This window comes from Anomalospiza imberbis, chromosome 2 (genome assembly GCF_031753505.1).
Source record: "Anomalospiza imberbis isolate Cuckoo-Finch-1a 21T00152 chromosome 2, ASM3175350v1, whole genome shotgun sequence".
Classification (NCBI taxonomy): domain Eukaryota; kingdom Metazoa; phylum Chordata; class Aves; order Passeriformes; family Viduidae; genus Anomalospiza; species Anomalospiza imberbis.
The window spans coordinates 35,694,189-35,715,526 of NC_089682.1; the positions used below are offsets into that span (position 1 = coordinate 35,694,189).

The following is a 21,338-nucleotide window of genomic DNA, read 5'->3' on the forward strand; positions in this document are numbered from 1 at the left end:
CTTGTTTACATTGTATGTAAGGAATTTTATTCTTGTGATTTAAACTTTTAGGTTCCTGTGGCCATACTCTGAGGCTTTGTTTTGTAATTGTTCTGGAACATAAATTGTAGCTAGTGAGAGTAAGGCTTGTAGGGGGGAACATAACCATTCTAAACAATTTATTTCTGTATTGTCTTTGGTGTACAGCAAGGAAGCAAAGTGCACAGCAGCAGTATTACAGAACCATTTATGTCACATTCAGGACAGCATGGTGGTGACTTGGGGTTAGACTGAATTACATACGCTATTCTAATCCACAGCTGTATGCAGAGCAGACAAAGTAGTGATTAAATATCTTGAGTTGTGAATTACTAAGTTAGCTTAATGTTTGAAGGAAGTTTCTGCAATGTTAGCAGGAAAAAGGATCACAATGCTCAGAGTACCTGGGCTTATGCCATTTCAGAGCAGCTGTACTGCTGTAAGCAGAGATGCCACCGAGCTTGAGGTGATGGACTTGGATTAGGGGGAGAGGTGCCTTTCCTGGGAGATGGGCAGAAATCAATTGCTCTTTATTAAGAGCTTATCCATAACAGCCTGAGATGCTTACAAATCTATAGAACATTTCCAGCTTCTGCTGCAGGACACTTAATTATAAAGTTGCAGTTCTTTAAGCCTTTTCAGAAGTGAGTGATGGAGTGCCCATTTCACAAGGCAGAAATTGTGCCAGTGGAGCAGAGTGCTAAATGGATGCAAGTTACACTGAAGTGTTTATTGCAGCCAGAGTTTGCATTCCTTTATGGTTCTGGTACTCCTTGGAACAACCAAGTTCTGAGAGGTGAAATAGCAAAGAAGAACTGAAGAAAAGATTTGGTAGGTTTCTTTTTTGTTGTTCTTGGCATAGTTTTGTCTCTTCACAACTTTGTGTCGTCACTGTTGTCACTGTCAGCTCTTGTGGAGGCAGCTGATTGGGAGGAGGAGGATGAGTCTGCCTGCATAGGAGTTACAGAGATGCTGTGATTATTTTCAGTTTGTTAACATGTTTGATAGTCTGCACTGTTGCAGACTCCTGTGATTATTTTCAGTTTGTTAACATGTTTGATAGTCTGCACTGTTGCAGACTCCTGTTTTCATCTGCACTAATAACACACTTGTTTAGATGGCAGAATGAACCAACAAATACCATTTTTGTTGTTGAAGGGTTTTTTGGTTAGGTACATAATTGAGAGAAATTTGTTCAATAGAGGGTTTCTATTGTTGAATTCCCATATCTGCTAATTTGAACTCAAAAGTAGTGCTAACTCCTTCAAAATGCGGCTTGGGGACTAAGACATTCTTGAAAAAACTTGCAGACAAGGCTAATGAAAAATAAATGAGAAACACTATTGGTCTTACCTTGTCTGTCTCTTTTGCTTGATCAGAAAATAAGCATTTTAATAGTTAAGACTGACCACAGAGGGTTAATCTGACTTTAGTCATGGTTTGGATTCTTTCTAGTGGCATGAAGTGAGTAAAATAATTTCAAATCAGCACATTGCATAGAAAATGTCATCCTAACCTATCACTTGCTGTTCCTTCTTCACAGTGATGCATTTTGAAATATTTCATGTGGTTTTCACAAACATTGCTTATGTTTTTTCTGTATTTAAGCACTTTCCCCTCCACTTCCACAATTGTATTGCCTATTTCCCATCATTGGGATTACTGTATTTGGATTATCTTGTTCCATAAAATCTCTTGTACGTGGTTTTTTTGTGTATTTAATACTGCATTAAAGATACTCATCTGTATTACGTGTGGGGAAAAGAAGAGTTGTGATAATTAACAGCTTTATTTTTAATAACTTGCAAAAATCCAGGCTCAAGTTAACAATCCTAGCTCTGGAAAACTTACTACCTGAAAAAAAAGTGTTTTTTCTATCCTCTATGTGCATCTGTGATATTTCTATCAGCATCTGCCTAATGCAGGAGTACTCACCCTTTCCCTTGGCTCAGGTGAGTTCCTCTCTGGCTCTGGATGATTTTCTCTGTGAGCAGGAGGCTCAGGAATGTCTGAATCTGCCACAGAGGCTGTGATGGGAATGTTTTGGCCTTGGAAGTACCTGTAAGCATCTTCGCTGCACACCAGCAGTGTCAGTCTGTCCCCAGTGCGTTGGATCCTTGCCACCACTTTGTCATAGGATTCGTTGTTCACATTCACGCCGTTCACTTCCACCAAGAAGTCGTTGTTTTCCACACCTGCTCTGCCAGCTGGTCCCTGGCTTTGTACCTGCAGAGGGGAGTTCAAAGCAGGGTCTTGGCATAAAGCTTGGAAAGATGCATGAACAGCTGGGGGTTAGCTGTGTTACTGCTTTCCCTAGAGGATGGTGAAATAAGCGTGGGGAAGGGGAGGTTTGTGGGGCAGGAAGGAATTGGGATGGGCAGTGGGCCCAGACATAACATGAAGCCCATCAGTTTGAGATTTTAAGATGTTTCTTGATCTTGATAGACTTACATTATAGGAATGTGGCATGGTAGAACCATGAAGACAGGTAGAAAAAGAGTTTTCTAACTATTTGGAGGTCTCTGTCCAATAACTTCAATGTTTAGTACAATTCACAGATCCCTTAGTAATGAGTGGAACCCCTTATCTCAAGAAAGCTGAAGTTACAGATGTAATTTGGGACAGGAGTTTGGCTTTTACCAGCTGTGAAATTCAGAGAAGGTGGCTAGAAGTAGGGCAAAGGCGTCTCTTCTATAATTAAGCTGTTCTACAGTAAAAACCAGTTCTATCTAAAATAATTTTAGTGGGCCAGACTCATGATTAAAAGAAAAAAATATGCAAAAGCTGAATACTCCCCTCTAGATGTCTAACAGAAGAAAGAATGTTTTCTGGTGCTCATTTATTATCTTGGGTCAACAATGTTAGTCTGACTTAAACAATTCTAGCTCTGATCTGAGAACATTGGAATAGAGACTTTTGTGGCTTTTCTTGCATTTGCAGGATGGAGAGGAGGCAGCTGCCCAACAGACTACTTGAGCTTCTCCTTGTTCCTCATTCTTCATTAGTACCTCAGTGATGAACAATCCAGGTTTGTTCTTGATCATGTTTAAACTGAAGCCAAATCCATTAGGTCCTTTCACCATCTTGCAGATCCTTGGCTTGTGGTTCACTTTCTGCTCAGTGTGCAACTCCACTCTTTCCTCCATTTTAGCTGGGGTTGAATCCTGTGCTTTGTAGTAGTATGAGAAAGGGGAAATTTGAGCCTGAAAGAAGTGAAAAAAATACATTAAAACAAAAATTTCTGTTGTGAAATCTGTTTCAGGCTCTCATGCTCAACATATTTTCTTTGAAATTTTGTAAATGGCTCAGACTTTAGCTGCAGTGAAGAATTCTTCCCTACTCTGAGTGGAAATCTACAGTGATTATCTATGTGAGGAGGGAACAGTTATTTATGATTGTTATTAAATGGTTACACAGTCATGTAGCTCTGATTTTGATGTGTTAATAGTAGACCTTAACCTTTCTTGTGATGCATTTGAATTGTAATGTATTTGTGGTGTATTAGAATTGTTCCAATAGTGTCTATAAAAATCAAGAAGAGTCCAAAGATTTGGGTGTTAAGTGACTTCCTGTACCAGTGTAAGTGGAGTTGCTGGAATAGAGGTGTCTCTTAGACATTTCCTGCGAGTTGAAAAAGTGTCAGAGCAGATTGGCTGTTTCATTGTGATAAATTATCAATTCCTAGCAGTAGTTTGCATTTTCTTACCAGCTTGTACATGCTGTCAGTTTCCTTATCCACCACCAACAGGGAGGTTCTTTCCTCAGACTGCTTAATTTTTCCCACTACGCTTTCATGATCCAGCCCATCCACTCGCTCACCATTGACAGCCACTAAGATGTCCTTGTCCTTTAGACCTGCCACAGCTGCTGGGCTTCCAGAATTAACATCTTTGATTACATGGTCTGAGATAAGAAGAGGAGAAAGATTGCTGTGAAGGCAGAGCTTGGTGAGTTTAAAAAACATTAAAAAGCATGGCAAATGTAAATGGTCAGAATTGCTCTCTAGGTTGACGCTGTTTTCCCTGAGAATTTCTCCTAGATGGCCAACAAGAAGCCAAAGAAAATGAGGGCTGCAAACATTATATAGGAAGAAATGGTAAAGCAAATGTCATGGTCTGTGTGTTAACTTGGATCTTACCACCAGTATTTTGTTCCATCCGTAGATAAAATCCATACCCACTTTTTCCTTTCTGGATCTCAATAAGTCGTGGTTTGAGGGGAAGCAACCTTAGGCTGGCGCTCTCTTTGCTCAGTGCCATCCTCTGGCTTGTGAAATAGCGGTCTGTTTCTTCATTTGAAAGTAGAAACATAACATGATTTTCAGACTTCTTTACCTGTGACAGCACATGTACAGTCTCAGATGTCACCCCTTCAACAGCATGTGGGAATTGAGGGTATTTGGTAACTGGTGCACTGATATATAGCGGAGTCTGGGTGTTGTTAGTCCAGGACATGCTACTATAAAATGATTTTTCCTTTCCTGTCAGAAATCTGGACCATGACTAAATCAAAGGCATGTAATGAATGAGGAAAGTTTCCATATTTCATACTGTGTTCCTGACCTGTAGGGAATTACCTGTGGAGGGCCATGGGGTTAGCATACAGTGCTGTAGAATCCAGGGAGGCTGAGTAGATGGTGTTTGGCTATTCTAGGTGTGGAACTCTGCAATATAGACTTATCTATACCACTGTTTTAGATTACAGTGACAGGAGTTTTGAGTTTCTGTCACTCACGATCCTCTTCTGTCTCACTGTATTACTGATTCTGAGGTGAGTTTTTTTTTTTTTTTCCTGTCTGTTCAACCTCTCCAAGTCTTTCTCTTAGTCCTTTCTACTCTAATGGGTGCTCTTTTTACTCATCTTAACCAGTGTCACTCTGCTGGTGGTGTTGCAGTAGCTCAAAGAAACACAGGTGTTGCACAATTCCATAGTTAGCCGTGTGCACTGAATGCTGCTGGAATGCTGGAGTCTCATGGCTTTCTGAAATCTCTTCAGCTCCAGCTGCGTTTTAGCAGTGCCAACAGCGGAAAGCTGGAAGCCCCATTAGCAATGTTCTTTGCAGCCAATTAGTGAAATTACTTACACAGTAAATTTCATGAGTTTTGGACTTCTTCACAGGAGAAAGGGGACTACTGTCTGAAATCATGAAATCTTCCCTGCTCCATGCTGACTGTCATCAGAGGCTTCCCTCTTCCTGCCCTGGAAACCACATTTGATGACTTGCCCTCCTGCCATTAGTAGCATTTCCAGGACTTCTAGGAAATGAATTGATTTAATAGGGTTCCTGGCAGCAGTATACTTGTGTTATTTAAAGTTCTTTGGCCTGTCTTGATGGCAGTGTTCATTGAGAGGCAGTTCAAGAGGCTGCTTGATAAACAGAGCCAGCGCAGAGGGCTACACTGGTGTACTGGTGGTGCATGAACAGCAGCTCCCAAGATTTACTGTGAAGTGCTTAAATCAGCCAGCCTGGCCTCCTCAGTAACCCTGATAGGTTGCTGTAAAAGTAGGCCAGAACAGAAGATAAATCAATACCTTTTCCACCACTTCCTCGTGGGTGTCATTTTCCACATTTTTTCCATTGATTTCAATCAGGCGATCGTTATTTTGGACACCAGCCTTTGCAGCTGCTCCTTGTGATGAAAGCTCTACTATGAACAACCCCTTCTGTCCTAAAATAAATGAAAACTCATTACACAGGGCAAGTCACTGCAATAGGCCTGAATGTAGTGGTTAAGGAAACAGCGCTGATGTCCTCAGAGATTCTTGGCCTCTGCTTGCACACAGATTATGGGAGCACCACAAACCTTCCACACAGACACTCCTCTGTCTCTTACTCTGGCCTGGAAAAATCCCTTCAGTGGTGGAGGGAGATATTCTTTCACTATCTGCAGCTCAAAATGGTTTTTATTTCCCTGCCAGGGGTGCAAAAGGGCTGATTAACATGAAAGGGATTTGATTCCTGCTCCCCCCCACCCTCCTCGCCCCCCATTATTTTGAAGAGAGAAGCTGCTTTTACTGTTGTTTTATACATTTTGTAATTTCCTGTGTTTGGAAGCCTTCTATGTTTGGTCTCTCAATTATATTGCATTCCAAAATACCCTTTAGAGGGCTCTTTAGAGGTGGTGCTTTCCAGAACACCTCCCTCTTCCGTTGACTGGCGTTGGAAAAAAGGCATATATGGAAAAGGTTCAAAATCCTTTTCTTTCTAGATTAATTAACTTACAAATCAGGGAAAGCATTTCTTACAGCTGTCTAGAACCTCATGTGCTGATTCCTGAGGTGATTTTGAGGAATGGAACAGGACTTAATATAGCACACTGAGTGTGTATCTAGTTTGGTTTTGTTAAGTGGGCTTAAATAACATGCAGAAAATAGCTTATTATTTTTTTCTCTCTTTTTTTTCCATCTGTTTTCCACCCCATGAGAAGCATGGTCCTCAGAAAAGCTTGTGCTGCATATGCTGTACAGAAATGTTCTGGAGATGGATCTGAACTCATTGTGCTACTTCTCACTTTCTTTCTGTTAGCAAGAGCAGTTTGTGTCTCCCCACTAGCCCCCACGTGTTAACTGTGGTTGCCTCTGTCCCTGCAGCCAAATATATGCATATTTATATTATATCTCCAGTTTCTTCTCTCCAGGCTCTCACCTTCTGTGCTTTTCAGGGAGAAGCCGTAGCCTGTCTCCTCCTTCACCAGGTAGCAGAGCCGGGGCTGTGGAGCTGCAGTGGCCGTGGATGGTGGGCGCTGCTGCTCCTGCTCTTGTCCTGTGGATGCCTTTTGACCCAGCTCTTCCAAGTTCACTCCCTCCTTTTGTGCCTTTTCATAGGATGCGTCATCCAGAACAAGGAGCACGACGGAATTCCCGCTGTTTCTGACCATCTCCACCACCTGTAATGGACAAGGGGAAATGGAAGCAGGAACTGGAGTGATGGAGCTAAAAGCTTTACCCAGGAAAAGCTGTGCTGTCCACTGCTTTTGTTGTCTCACCCCCTGCTCATGCACTAGGGAGGCATCCCAAAGACATTCCATGCCCGGGGTGGGTAATGAGTGATGCAGGGGGATACTCAGAGCAGTTGATTCTGCTCCTGGGTTTCCTAGCCATAAAAACTGAAAGAAAAAGCTTCACACAGTAGCTGTGGGCCTGGGGCACCGTGTGGATCCCAGACTGAACAGATTTGTACCCGTGCATGTTCCTCCTTGTCCACGAAGACGCCGTTAACCCTGAGCACTCTGTCTCCGTCCTGCAGGCCAGCCCTCTCGGCTGGGCTGCTGCGTTCCACGTTCCGGATGATGTGCCCTGTGGTGTCCTGCTCAATCCGCAGGAAGAAGCCGTATTTCTTTTGGGGCTTCTTGGTCACTGTGCACTCTCGGGGCTGCAGAGCAGAGGTCATCTCTACCAGACAGGATGGAGAAAATACCTGTGAGTAAGAACAGGAAGCTTACCCAGGGTATATTCCCCCTAATTACATGTCAAGGGGGTTTGCTTCAGAATTCTTGGGATGTTTTTTTTTTGTTTGTTTGTTTGTTTTGGGGGAATTTTTGGTATTTGGTTCTTTTTTGGAAATCCAGCTGTGCAAAGCTGAGTTTAGTTAACAAGGCTAGCGAGAAGAAACCAAACCTTTTTCTCTGAACCTCCTTGCTTTTTTTGTCTCTTTATCTCACATGAAGTTAAGCAAAATGCATAACTGAGATAAGAAAAGTCTGCCTGAAAACATAGTAAGGATTGTGGAAAGGGTGTAATACCAGGATCAAGTCTTACAGAGGAAATGAAGTTTTGGGAAAAGGGAATGGAGTGAAGGGATTGTTGCCCTCCCTTTGACACTTGTGGGACCACATGTCCCCAGTTTTGATCTCCCCAAGTAATTACCATACTTGAGCTAGTTTGCAGAGGGAATTTTGGTTCTGAAACACTTATTTAAGAAGGCTGAGAGAGCTGGATTTGCTCAGTCTTGGGAAGAGAAAGTAAAGGGAAGATCTTATTGATACCTTCCCACAGCATAACTGGATTGTGCGGAGAACACAGCCAGACTCTTCTTGGAAATTAACAGTGGGAGGATGAGAGGGAACAGACACAGGCTACAGCACAGAAAGGGAAATTCCAACCAGACATCCATAAGAACAGCTTTTCCTCTTGGGAACAGACACAGTCTACAGCACAGAAAGGGAAATTCCAACCATACATCCATAAGAACAGCTTTTCCTCTTGGGGCCAGTCAGATATGACTAGAAGTGTCCAGAGAGGCTGTGAAATCTCTGTCCTTGGAGATACCTGGATTGGGCCCTGAGCAACCTGATCTAAGCTGGCCCTATTTTCTATGGAGCATTGTACCAGGCAACCTCTAAAAGTCCCTTCCTACCTAAACTGCTCTGGGATATAAAAAAAATGTGGTTTGGGTGAAGTTTGTCATGCAGGAATACCATGTATGGAAGGTAAATAACAGGTGGGACCAGGGAATATCTCCCAAGACGTTGTCCTGCCAAAGATCCACGAAGATGGGGGAGCAAGACAAAGGAAGACAGATTCCTCCAGTTGTAAAAATCCAGATAATTAGCAACCCATGTTATTATTTTACTGGAAAGACATTTTTTTATGTCTCTTTATTGACATAAGTCAGTTCTTTAGATCTGCTGGCAGTCAAATCCTTCTGTGAGAGCAGCTTAGTGCAGAACCACTGCTGTAGCTACCCATGGTGTAGACTCTTTGCCACGGGAGCTGAAGCTGCACTGTTGATGTTACTTGGGCAGCACGTAGAGCAGCATGGATGTGTGGGGTGAGTTTGGCACAGATGTCACTGGAGCTGGAGAATACTGGAATTTCAGCTTACAAGGATATGCAGCGTGCAGATCATGATTCACTTGTAGTCCACAGTCCAGTGCTTTGAGCATTTTGGAGTCTGTGTATTGCACTGACATTAACTAATATTGGGATGAACTTCCCTGTTATTTGAACATGGTTTAGAACACATCAGATTATCAATTGCAAGTACCATTCAAAGCAGCTTTTCTTGACAAACACTGGGAATCTGTGATAATTCCAGAAATTAAGATGCAAAACCAGTACTACACAGAGCTGGAGAAACAGTAGGCTTCAATGGGAAAAATTATTTCTTCATATTTAGAAAAGGAGAGAAGGTTACAATGCACTGCATACAACACCTTTTGATCCATGCAAAATTATTATGTCTTGCAAAAAAAAGTTTTCAAAGGGAAAAGGGATTAGAAAAAAATGAATTTCTTACCTGTGTATCAGTGTAGAGCAGCCTTCACTGGAGCTCTCTTTTGCTGTTCCTCCTGAGCTGTACGTATAAGTAAGACTGGACTTTGATTGGGTAAAGGTTGATTTAAAAGATGATTTATTTAACCAAGTTTCACTGAATGTGTGATACCTTGATAGGCTGTCTTGTCCCTTGGGGCAGAAGTGCTAATCACATGCATTTCTCATTAGCTTTGCATTTTGTCCTTCTGATATTGTACTCGAAAACTCACTCAAGGAGGTCATCTGAGGCAAGCCTGACCTTTGCTCTGAGCTAGAGCCTTCTCCTCATCTGAGAAATGTCTTAAAGGGAGCAGGTTTAGGTGGTGCTGGATTGACCTGGGTCAGCAGCATTTGCTTGCAGGTTAGGAAGTTACTGGTTAAAATCTGTATGACCATTGTTGGATGGAAAAAAAAAAGGCTGTGTCAGGTTAACCTTGACCAGCAGCCAGATACCCACTGAGCCACTTTCCTCTACATGGGGACATGGGGATAAAATAGGATGAAAAAGCTTGTAGAATTCAAGGACCATGACTGGGAGAGCTGCATTGAAAAAAATGGGTTTGTGATTGAGGGGTGAGCCCTGACTGTTGAGGCCTTAACACATGTGAAACATTCACTGCAGTCAAGTGACCCATGTAGGTAAAATCTCCCTGGAGCAGGTGGAGGGAGGTGTCTGTGATATCAATATGGTGAGGCATGGCAAACTGGCCACACTGTAGGTGCACTGGGAAAGGCAGCATGCTCTGCCTTGGGAGAAGGAAAATGCATTTGTGGGATTGTCTTTGCTCAGGGACCCAGGTGCACTTGGTGCAGGAGAAAGTGGAAATCTGCTGTCTACCTCAAGGAGATTTACCCCTGGCAGCAAAGAACCCATTATTTGAGTTGTATGATATAGGAAGGAATACCGCAGGAATCATCTGAACCAACAGAGAATGAGCCTCACCAGGAGCCATGTGAGTGCAGTGCTGACCCACCCCAAGTGGTCTTGTTGCTTAACAATCCAACGTGGTGCTGTCCTGAGTGATCCCCTTGACAGATAGGGCCAAAGCAATTGACTGTTCTTATGGAAATCTGGGGGAGGGAGGGCGTGAAATGGGGGAGTAATATCTGTATATTTGTCAAGGGACAAGGTATAGTGGTTATAGAGGATGTATAAACCTGGCTGTTGGATGTAAAGATGGTTTAGGTACGTAGTAGAAGTTGTAAGTGTTGGTAAGAAGCAATTTCAGGAAAGATAAATAGATGGAATGAAAAGGTTTGCGTAGGGTATGGAAGTGAAGCAATGTATGAGTGGCACAGAGGACACTTTGCTATCTCAGATCACACGTGATATGAATGGTGTGGAATGAGGGGCTGAGCTTGTACTGTGTCTGGCTGGGGTGGAGTTAACTCTCCCCTGGCAGCCTTCATGCTGCTGTGCTTTGCATCTGTGACTGAGACAGTGTTGATGCTACACCACTTTTTTGGCTGCTGAGGAACACTGCTTCCTCTCATGGCTTTTCTCCCCTTCACTCCTCCCAGACTACAGGGAGGGGACAGAGTGGTGATAGCTGACCTGAACTGTCCAAAGGGGTATTCCATGTTCCACACCATTTGATGCAGTGCTCATCATGAAAAGCTTGGTAAAAGGAGGAGGAGGGGCAGCTGTTTGTGGTTGCGGTGGTCTTCCCAAGCAGCTGTTGTGCATATTGAGGTGTAGCTTCCCACAAAGGTAGCTAGAGATCTGCCTGCTGATGGGAACCAGGGAATGAATTTCCATTTTTCTTTACTTGCATGTGCAGCTTTCCTTTCCTTTCCCTATCAAGCTATCCTTATCTCAGTGCATAAGTCTAGCCTTTCTTTTATTTTGTCCCCATTCAGCAGGAGATGAGTGAGAGGGAGTCAGGGTGGGTGTTTGGCTGTTGGTTGAGGTCAGCCTGTCAAAGGGCATATCTTATCCATGATCCATGAGCATGTGCAGGACATACTTATGGACATGGACTGACCTGAGGGTGTTTCTAGTGTTTAGAGGTGGAAGCCTCTAAATTTGAGGTACCAAGGTAATTACTAAACTGACTGTATGAACTTCTTGTTAAAAAATCTAATTCAATTTTAAAAAGCTTTAAATCTACTTATTTCTCTTCTTGACTTGCTGTGGAATTGGATTATTAGAAGTAATACCTGTGTTTTTCCCGGCTGTCTGCTCCAACTGTCTAATTCCAAGGGAAGGTAATAGAAGTGATCATAACCCAAATGTGCTGCAACACGACAGTCATTGGTGTTGTAAAAGCCTTACTGTAATCCACTTTACCCTAAGTGGATTTGCAAGCTGTTGTGGCTTGGTGTTGCTCCTTTTGGTACAGCTTCAAACCCACGAAGTGAAGTAAGTGAGCCCTGGTGTTGAAAGAACCAGACAAGTTAAACCTGCCCTGTCCTCTGCTTGCAACCTTTCACACAAGTCACACTGGATGATGGAGGACATCAGAGTGCTCCATCAGCCAAGATGGGAACTCTACAAGCATCTCAGTTCAGCATACAAGGAAACAGCACCTGATCCAAGATTTATTTTGTAATTGTAGTGCCACTGCCATAGTCAAGTGAGGTAATTTTGGGTCCCAACAGGATTTTTCCAAGAAAAAGGTGCTACACGAATGTGATATGTTAGTGAAGCTCAGAAATTCAAAAATTTTCCTACACTTCCATCAGTAGAATGAAAATTATTTGAGAATTAATCAGAGTAAAGGCAGCTTGTAATGTCTCCTTTTCTTCTCAAGCATATTCATACAGCTACAAAAATGAGGAACATAACTAAAAAAAGCAAAAAAGAGAGAAGATATCTTACTTTTTAACACTGTGAAAAGTGGTAAAATTGAAAAAACCCCTCTAAATTTACAATATTCCTATATTGCAGGAGTTGGCAACAGTGACTTAGGTGGTGTGGTTCTATTAACACAGGGACTAGACTTAGGGGGTCTGCTTTCTCCAAATTATGTCTCTTTCCAACTGTATCCTGGTTGTAGTAATACGTGAACCTTTGTTTCTAGTGTCATGGTATTATCCTGTCAGATAACACTTACAAAATATTTTCTCAAATTCTTTTTTGCCAAAACTTTCCTGATGTTTGGTTAAAAAAAAAAAATCTATTAAACTCATCTGTATTAGCAAAAATGGTCAGAAATAAGCATTTTCTAGTAGTTTTAAGTGTTCACATTGTTTCCTCAGTGTGTTGGGTGAGTGGAGGGAAGCACCTTTTGTTCTTAATTTTGGTACTTGCTGGGATCTCTGACTTTAGCAAATTCACAGGTGAAGTATATCTTTAATATGAGTGTAAATTTATGAAGTTCAGTTGACTAAAAGGTGCCTTTTGTTATTAACACAATTTTACAGGGTGTCTAGACCTAAAATTAAATGAAGATACTTCATATGTTTGGTCCTGAAAATAAAGTTGTGCTCAAATGATCTGTAACACTGCCAGCATTGTTCTGTGGACAAAAGGTTTATGTGGTTATTTTGGTGTAAAAATGTTCCTTTTTTTTTATGGTGACTCACTTTCTTGCCTGGGAGCATGTACCTCCCTTAAAAATTGATATGATGAGGGTTTCTATATAGTGCTTGTTCACCTATTGCTTACTGTAGACATGCTGACCACAGGCTCACTTCTCTCCTTGCAGTGCCACCCTTTTCTTGGATTCATAACAAAGCAGTTAATGAAAATTCATGGTCAAATATCTGGAAGCATACTTTGTTTCTGTATTTAAGCATTTCAAAATCACTGCAGCCCTTTCCCTTTGCCCCTTCTTTTGCCAGTGATGGGTTTTCCACTTTAGTTTGGCAATTGTTGTATAAAGCACCGTGTGATTTGGTAATAGAAATATTTGGTTCACTGAAGTCCTCTGTAATCATGAAGCAAAGTCCATTTGAGCTACCAAATGAATACTCATGAGTCATCCTGTACAAAGCCAAGTGGTAATTAATTCTCTCTCTTCTGGTGACCACATGCTTCTGACATGGTAAAGAGACTCAAGAGGAAAAAAAAGGAGGGGAAGCAAGTGTTGCAATCCTACTGGTTTGCAGGATCCTAGAGGAAGGGGGGAATGCCCTTGCTTCGAGCATGTTGGGCTTAATATCTTCCTAAAAGGCAGGAGAGGGAAAAGAATTAATTTGCTGTCCCTGTGTTTGCAGCAAAGAGAGATTTTCTATCCCCTGGACCTGTCAGCAAGGAACTACAGTGGCAGTCCTCTTGCCCCAGGCTTTGCTCTTTGTGCTTTAAATATTGAATTGTCTTCCCTAGAGCCCTTTTTACTGGAGAATATAAACTCTGAACAATGCTTTCTTCTCTAGAATGTTCTGCATTGATTATGAATTTTGGCTTTTAGGTGCAGAATTTACTACTGAGTTAACTATTAGTTCCTCCTTTGTGTGTCAGACTGAAATCAGTGTTAAAAACCCGGAAATTTCTGTTGCAGCAAAAATTCAAAGGTCTTAAAAAGGAGGACTTATGCAAGTTGAGTGGACTTCTTCGGTGGATTTGTTGTAGTAAATGGCAGTACACACGTGGATATATTCACGTGCATGCACATCAGTCAGTGCAGCTGCTGTCTGCAGCACTGCTTGGGTAACTGGAGCTGATGTTGGGGTAATTAATGCTGCTTGAATGGAAATGCCTTTGGAATTCTCCTCTTACCTCAGGTCCTGGTAACTTGAGAAGACTTTTCATTCCAGCTCATCCCACTGGACATTTTCTGGATGTATATTTCTTCAGTTTTGCCTTTCATTTGCTGTATCATTTGGTACTCTTTGGACATGTAAAATGCTGAGACATAAAAAATAATGTCATAGATTTACAAGTCTGGCTTTTCTATCCAGCTCATGGATTTTTCTATTTACTACAGTATGTACCCCTATAATTTTTTTTCTCTTGACCTATGAATGAGAAATGTAAGTTACTTGCCTCTCTGTTGCATGTACCCTTTGGAGATAGATTTCTGAATTTAACAATTGATTGTGTTCCTTTTCTTTTCAGCTTTTGAAATGTATAAATAATAACGACTAGTTCTAATTCAGTATTTTCATCAAGGAGTACAACGAAAAGGAGCTTATACAATTACCAGAGAAAGCTCATCCTCTTCCTCCAGAAATACAGCTCAGTGGGACACAAAGTATCCAGGCCTAAGGCATTGATTTCTCTTCCTCTTCCCTTCTTCCATTCCTCTTCCTGCTGCCTGTGTCCCATCTTGTCCCACTCCACCCCCCAAATCTGTAATCCTTCAAGGAAATGCCCCTCATTTCTGCATTAACCTGTCTGTAGTAGTTAGTGTTTAATTTCACTTTGCCAGAAAAGACTCTATTCTGAAATTTCTTTACCCTAAGATCAGGCTGAACTGATATTTGGAGTGCTTGGGTGCTTTAGCCTCAGCTAATTAGGACCTAACTTCAAATTTCTCATTGGGTGCATTCATTCTTGCAGCAAGGATGACTTAAATTGCACTAGCATTCATTTACCTTTCTATCTGAGATCAGTGAACATAATGGAAAAAATCTGAATGTAGCCTTGAAGGCAAAGAGAAATGCAAACTTCCTGTAGGTTTCCATCTTCTTGGTTGCTGTATATTGGCTTTTGTGTTGGGAGAACTATTGTGTTCTGCTCTGATGAGGCTTTTGTGATGCTTATAGAACTTTTAATAGAAATGTGAGGGTGGATAATGCCTGGTCTTTATTAGTTCTTGTCACTTTGTGGCTTTGAAAGGCTTGTTATCTGTTATCACAAAAAGGAAATGGCTTCTGCTATGTTTGGCACTGCAGAAATGCAGAATGCAGCCCTTTTCCTGTGTAACTATTGAAAACCATTATTATAAGCTTTGGAAGGGATATAAATCTCGACCCTATTTGAACCCAAGATTAATAAATAAAAAATAAATAAAAAATAGTATAAAATTAAATTATTTTAATATACTGTAAAAGCCAGTAGAATTTGTATGAGCTTATATTTATTCTTTTAAAATTCCCTCCAAATAAGCAACAGATTCTACCAGGAAACCATCCCTAAGTACTAAGGACAGGCTAAATCTCAATAAAATGCATACCTGGAACTAAGGTTGGTTTGATTGTAAAAGTAAAACTGGTTTTGGTTACAGCAGAACTTGTGCTCCTGATTTAACTGGAATATGACACAAATGTTCTAGAAATTCCCCACTTGCATCTTAGCTTAGTGCGTGCCTTGAAAATCACCCTGGTCATCCTGACATGACTATATCTGGGCCTAAAAAAATGATCCTAAATGATCCTGAAATGCTGAACTGGATTAAGAGCTGCAGTGAGTAGAACATGCCCTTTTAAGAAGTAAAGACCAGAGAAGGAAAAGCAAAAGGTCCCGTTATCCACAGACACAAGTGAAGTTGGTTCCTTGGCAGGTCATCCAGCAGAGGAAGAATTTAAAGATCTCTGTCACTGGGGAAGCCAGCATAAGCCTGAATGAAACTCCCGTGTGTGGCAGTAAGTTCAGGGTTTGAGTCCTTATAGCCACTGACAAGATCCCAAGAAAGTAAGCAGTAAATAATTTATCATTCTCACATGATTTTTATTTTATTTTTATTTTACTTTATATTTAATTTTATTTTTTATGCTATTTTATGTTATTTTATTATGTTATTTTATGTTATTTTTTGTTGTTTGTTTTTTGGGAGGGGGGTTTTTTGCCTTGCAGGGGGCAGTTACACTGTTATCTTTTGGTTTTCATTTTTCTGTGCACATGAGAGATTCCCAGCAGAGTTCTTTAATGATTTCCTAAACTTAAAACACAACTTCTCACTCTGTCAGATTTTCTCATAATAATGGTTGTATTTTAAGCTGTCTCACGACTTAACTATTAGACATTTTTTTTAAAGCTCACTGTGTCCTTTTGAAAAAGAGAATGATAGAGGATGAACCCTCCTGTAATAAAAGGAAAAAAGAACCTAGTGCACACTCAAAGTGCATTTATATTAAGTAAGATAATTGAAAATGAAGGATGTTGTCATTGTCTTAAACTCTCCTAGGGTTACTTTAGTGAGTGGCAATAATCTGTTGTTTTAGTTTGAGGGCTTGATCACTTGACTGTGTTACCCTGTTGTTCCACAGTAATACTGTGAAATTCTATGTTTAATTCATTTAGCTAACAGTGCAGTCTTGATTTCTCAAGGTTTGCATACTTGTTATTTGATTGACATAATTAATTTTGTTATATTGATTTAAAAAAGAGGTGCATCTTTTCACTAATTGGTATCCTGTTTTAATTCAATATAGAACTCTTGGGTTTTGATGTTAATTATTTAATTATTAAATTTTATTTTTCTATCTTAATATAAGAAAGTGAAATTGACAGCCCATTTGTCATTTCTAGAAGCCAATATATAAGATATGTAATAATGAAGTGGTACTCTAGAAAAGCAAACCCAGAAAACTAAGTCTGAAACTGAGGTAAAGCAGGAGGGTAAGAATGTGCCTTTTGTAATCATTGAGCTGTTTGGATATGTATTTTCACCACGATGATACTTTTTTTTTAAACAAAATAGGATAAAAATGTCAGGATTTCAATAGCTAAATTTTATCACTGTTTAATCTTTTGATATAATATAAACACAGACAAGAACTCAAACCATATATATATTTCCTTCTCTTTCAAGAGGAGATGGGTTTCTAAAGCAGGACATATGGAGGATACAGGAGGACAGTGGAGAGCACACTGTCTGATCCTGTAATCTATGTTTTTCCTCGTCCTGATTGCCTTGCAGTCCTGTAATGAAATTTGTTAACTGTTGCATTGAAGCTGATTGATTTACCAAATCTGGGCAGTCTGAGGAGGTCTCGCTTGTCTGAAAACAAATAGGCACATATTTGGATTTACTCATCAAGAGAAACTTTGCTATTTTGATATTTACGTTTTTTTTTTTTGTAGTTGAAATAGGAAATTTTTCCCCTCTTTTAAGCCCTAAGAACACTGTCTTCCCTGTGTTATCCAGCTCCAATGCTCTTGAGGATGTGTGTGCAGCTCACAGTGCTGGCTTCAAGCCTCCCAAGGCTTTTCTCAGATGAAAAGGTTGTTCACTACCCTGTTTCTAAGGGAACAACCTCTGAGACATGTCCAGTGCTGTTTGCTGGTGGATGTGAATCCAGAGGCTTCTCTGAGGAGGCTGAGTAACTGGGATTACACTGCACTGAGACTCAGTGCTGAATGGACTTCAAAGTCCACTGCTTGCTCTGCAGGAGAAGGAATTGCTTTGGGATTGGCATGAGATATCAGAGAGTGGAAGGAGAAGAGAAAAGAGCACCTTGCTTTGCTCTCAGAGTTGTGCATGCTCTGTGAATGGCTGCTGCTTTTGTCTGAGGTCTCAACCTTTCATGTCTCCTTAAGGAAGTTTGGAAGCAACTCTGGAAGCGAATGTTCGCCTGCCCAGAGTTCACATTTTCAGTAAGCAGGTCTGGGACACTGAAATGCTTTTTGTTAGCTGTAAGGGTTTTGATTGCTTCAATGACTTGCAGAGGCTGTGAGCTGGCAGCTCCCACTATTCCCCTTCCATCAACCACCGGGCTCTGTGCACATCTGGAGCTGTTAAAAGAGCAGCTGAACTCGTGCTTGTTTCCTGCAGTCAGAAATTGAAACGTCTTTTAAGAATCTGAAAATCACTAGGCCATCATGAAAGTCTAAGCCAAGCTGGCCTTAGTTAATAAAAGCTAACAGAATCTCCTGGTCCTGGGTAGCTGACCCATAACTGAAAGTTTGACACCAGGGAGTGCAATGTGGACCCTTTTAGAACACCAACAGAGAGCCTAAAGATAAGTGAAAAGTACATAGAATAGTTAAAATTTCACAGAAACCAAACAGACATTCAACTTCTTGCAAGTATAGCCTACACAGGCATTTCTATGCAGTATAGAAGAGTGCAGATAAATGTGTTGGGGAAGATGAAATAGGAAAACCTTATAAATATGATTACCTGGCAAAAGATTTGGAAAATACAGACATTGAGATGAGAACTAGATTTGAAATAACAAACCTTGACTACTGAATAACGAGAAAACAATAGTATAGCCAGGCTGAAAGCAATCCCCCTTTCTGATTAAACAATGCCCTTTACGTGCAGATAGGTCCAAAGGTCAAATGGAATGCTCTGTTTCACCCCCCAATGTATGGTTCATCCCACACCTGTGACCCTCCCCTGAAGTATCAGGTATCTGTGACCCCATTGGCCCAAGTCCTGTTCCAGCCCACCTTGAAGCCCCCTGATAAGGTGTGCCCGAGGGACCGGACGCTCTCTTGGTTCCTGTTCTCTCCCCCTCTCTCTTGGACCTTCCTCTCTTGGACCTTCCCCTGGGACCCTTACCTGGAACCCTTGCTCCCTCTCTCTCCCTCTCCCCCTGGGCCTGCCACGAGCTGCAGCTGGCAGCTCCAAGCAGGGCCCTTGCACCCACGCCCTTTCTAATAAACAGCATATATCAACCCGACTTCAGAGGTCTCTCATCCATCCAAACCGTCCTGGAGACCACCGCTCCCCGCATAAATGTTTGTAATTTTTAATCCCATTTGCTGTCCTCCCCTGCCGACAAGATCAGGGCATAACCAAAATAACTCATTTAACTCTCATAAGCACACAGCTTAAAAGAACCAGGCAATATGGAACAACGAGAAATCCTTCCATGGCTAAGGTGAGAGGGGAAAAAAAAATCAATCCCAAAGCAAACAAACACTTTCTTTTGATTTTTAGTTTCCTATTGAATCACTGAACTTCTCAAGCCATCTACCTATCTGGAAAACAGAGGCCAAGCAAACCACTCTTGTTTTCTCCTTTCCAGCAGTGTACCAAGTTCTACCTGCTGGTCTGGCACTTAAAGATGGTTCTAAAAGACAGCTTTGTTTCTCTAGGAAAAAAAAAAAATCTGTATTTTGAAGTAAAGAAGGAAGCTCTCCTGCCTCTTAATACTAGTCTGAAACAGGAGGATGCTGTGGTAAGCATTACTCTTTTTTCTTTCTGAATTTCTCTATTTTTTTTTTGAGATTTCAAGATACATCAGAATCCTTCTACTTAAAAGTACAGTATTTATTTAAAGAATGAGAATTTATTTAAATTACAGCAATAAGCATTTTTTTCATCATCAAAAAAGAGATGTCAGTAGCATGTTGTTTTATATATTCAAATTGGTGGGAGTCAGATTCTTACCTGTGCTAGCCAGGTAATTTGATACAGGTGCTCTCTTGAGAAGGAGAAATAATTACAAAGGAATTTTGCTGGCTTTTGGCTTTTTTTCAGTCCAGTTTAGGAGTTACTTGGTGTGGCCAGGAGGTGCTGCCTGGGTTATGGGAAAGAAAAAACATCTATTGCAGTAAGCTTCTTTTGAGGCATGATGTATTTAAGTCTTTTGTTTTCTCTATGCTCAATTTTGCCCAGAGAGCTGGGAGGTGAAACCTAATCCCAAAAGATAACTATTTTGAGCCAATCAGTATTTTTAGGTTATCTTTCAATGGAACAGCTCAACATTTGATAAAAGGAAAAAACTTTCAAATTGAAGAAATAAGAACAAAGAGCCCTCCCAAACATCCCTCTCCCCTGATGCTTTCACTTGCTTATTTTTTGAAGAGAGGATGCTTCCCTCATTTTCCATTTTTATGAAGACAGCAAGGCTTATAGAGAATATTCCGTTGGCATAAGGCCTTTGCTGCAAGATGTGTTAGGAAATAGATTTCCTGTCCTCTCATGTAAAGGAAAAAGTACAGTTTTCATTGTGTTGCCTGTTATCCTGGGTGCTGTGTGCACATCTGAAGCACAAGACAGCCCCTCCTTTTACAGTGCATAAAAAAGTGGAGAAGAATGGGGAGGGAGGGGGATTGGCCTGGCACAAAGGTCAGCTCAGTTAATGTCTACACTCTCCCACCACAGATCACAGCATGCTGGAAATCATTTATGCATCTGCCACAAAATACCTGGAAGAAGGAAAGAACCTGTATCGGAGCTGCCTCATCAGGCACCAACAGAATCACAAATTACAAATCGAGGCTCACCAGTAAAAAAGAGCCAGTAAGGACAATGAGTCTGGGCTTGGAAAGGAGATGGAAAGCTTGCACCTCTCACAAAACTCAGAACCCGTGGCAAAAGTCACGTCCTCACTGAAAACTTCTGAAAATGTAGGAAGTCAAGCAGTCAGACTGTCTGCTGTCAGTGCAGAGCCAAAATAAAGAGTATTTTCCTAACTGCTGTGGGCCACTTCAATATGGTGAGTGTAACAAGTAAGCTCTGTGTGTCCAGGGACTTGCTTGTAGAGGGAGTTGGGAGGTGACACGGTGATGCCTCAGCAGAAATTTCTGCATGATAAAAGCTGTGTTCCTGAAGATGTATCCTCTCCTCCTAGGGTGTGAAACTGAAATTGATTTCTGCCACACTGTGACATGTGCAATAAGTTTCATACTCCTCTGTCTCTTCATCTGTGCATGCTAAATGCAAAGCTGACACGTGAAAAATGTCAGGGATTTGTTTTAGATTGGCTGTGCATTTCTCTGAGCTGATGGAAATAGCTTCCCATGGGATTTCTGCTCTGAGCACCGTTACCATAGCTGAAAGAATTTGGGTGAAAAAAGCAGGGTGGGAAAATGTGTGTTAGTCTCGGGTTAGATGCAGGTCTACCCGAGCTCACCTAGCATCTCTTCTGGGTTAATAGCCACAGCTGCATTCACAGGCAGCAAAGTTATTTTACCTAAGAGGGAGATCTATGAATTTTCTTAGATTGAGAGCTTTGTATGTGCAAACAGCCCGGCCTTATCACCTCTGGAATTCATTTTTTGTGCAAGCAGGACTCAGGGAGGATTGGTGCTTAGTGGGAGTGGGACTTGAGGTATGGCAGCCTCTGCTGGGAGTTACTTGTTCTTTTTGAAGTGCCTTTTTAATTCTTCTACTTCATTGGTTAGAAGAGAAAAAAAATATTGTGCAGAAAGGCTGGGGAGGCTGAAACACACATTGGCAGTGCCCCTGTGCAATCATTTCCCTAAATGACTTAACTAGTCACATGGTGTGCTGTCCTCTACTTGTGCCCAGTGACTTCAGCTCCGTACCCCCAGCAAA

The 21,338-nt window shown here is 41.3% G+C and overlaps 1 protein-coding gene and 1 long non-coding RNA gene across 5 annotated transcripts; one reads left to right on the forward strand and one right to left on the reverse strand.

Moving 5' to 3' along the window:
* Positions 1–133: 133 nt before the first annotated feature.
* Positions 134–9,743, reverse strand: PDZK1 (PDZ domain containing 1). 3 transcript variants are annotated; one of them, XM_068180574.1, is made up of 9 exons: positions 9,257–9,743; positions 7,199–7,435; positions 6,665–6,905; positions 5,551–5,687; positions 4,157–4,352; positions 3,725–3,921; positions 3,027–3,221; positions 1,954–2,244; positions 134–968 (listed from the first exon to the last, which is right to left on the reverse strand). In XM_068180574.1, the coding sequence occupies exons 2-9, from the start codon at positions 7,406–7,408 to the stop codon at positions 891–893; spliced, it is 1,545 nt and encodes a 514-aa protein (XP_068036675.1). In that variant the 5' UTR covers positions 7,409–7,435; positions 9,257–9,743; the 3' UTR covers positions 134–890. The 3 variants fall into 3 exon arrangements, with proteins under 3 accessions (XP_068036675.1, XP_068036674.1, XP_068036673.1); XM_068180573.1 differs by having other exon boundaries at positions 2,078–2,244; positions 7,199–7,410; positions 9,257–9,740; XM_068180572.1 differs by having other exon boundaries at positions 2,078–2,244; positions 9,257–9,740.
* A 171-nt stretch (positions 9,744–9,914) lies between these two features.
* LOC137468684 (uncharacterized) lies at positions 9,915–21,308 on the forward strand. 2 transcript variants are annotated; one of them, XR_010996105.1, is made up of 3 exons: positions 9,915–10,226; positions 15,663–15,793; positions 15,956–16,789. It is a non-coding gene; the product is annotated as an uncharacterized lncRNA (long non-coding RNA). The 2 variants fall into 2 exon arrangements; XR_010996104.1 differs by lacking the exon at positions 15,956–16,789 and adding an exon at positions 20,163–21,308 and having other exon boundaries at positions 9,916–10,226.
* Positions 21,309–21,338: the final 30 nt, after the last annotated feature.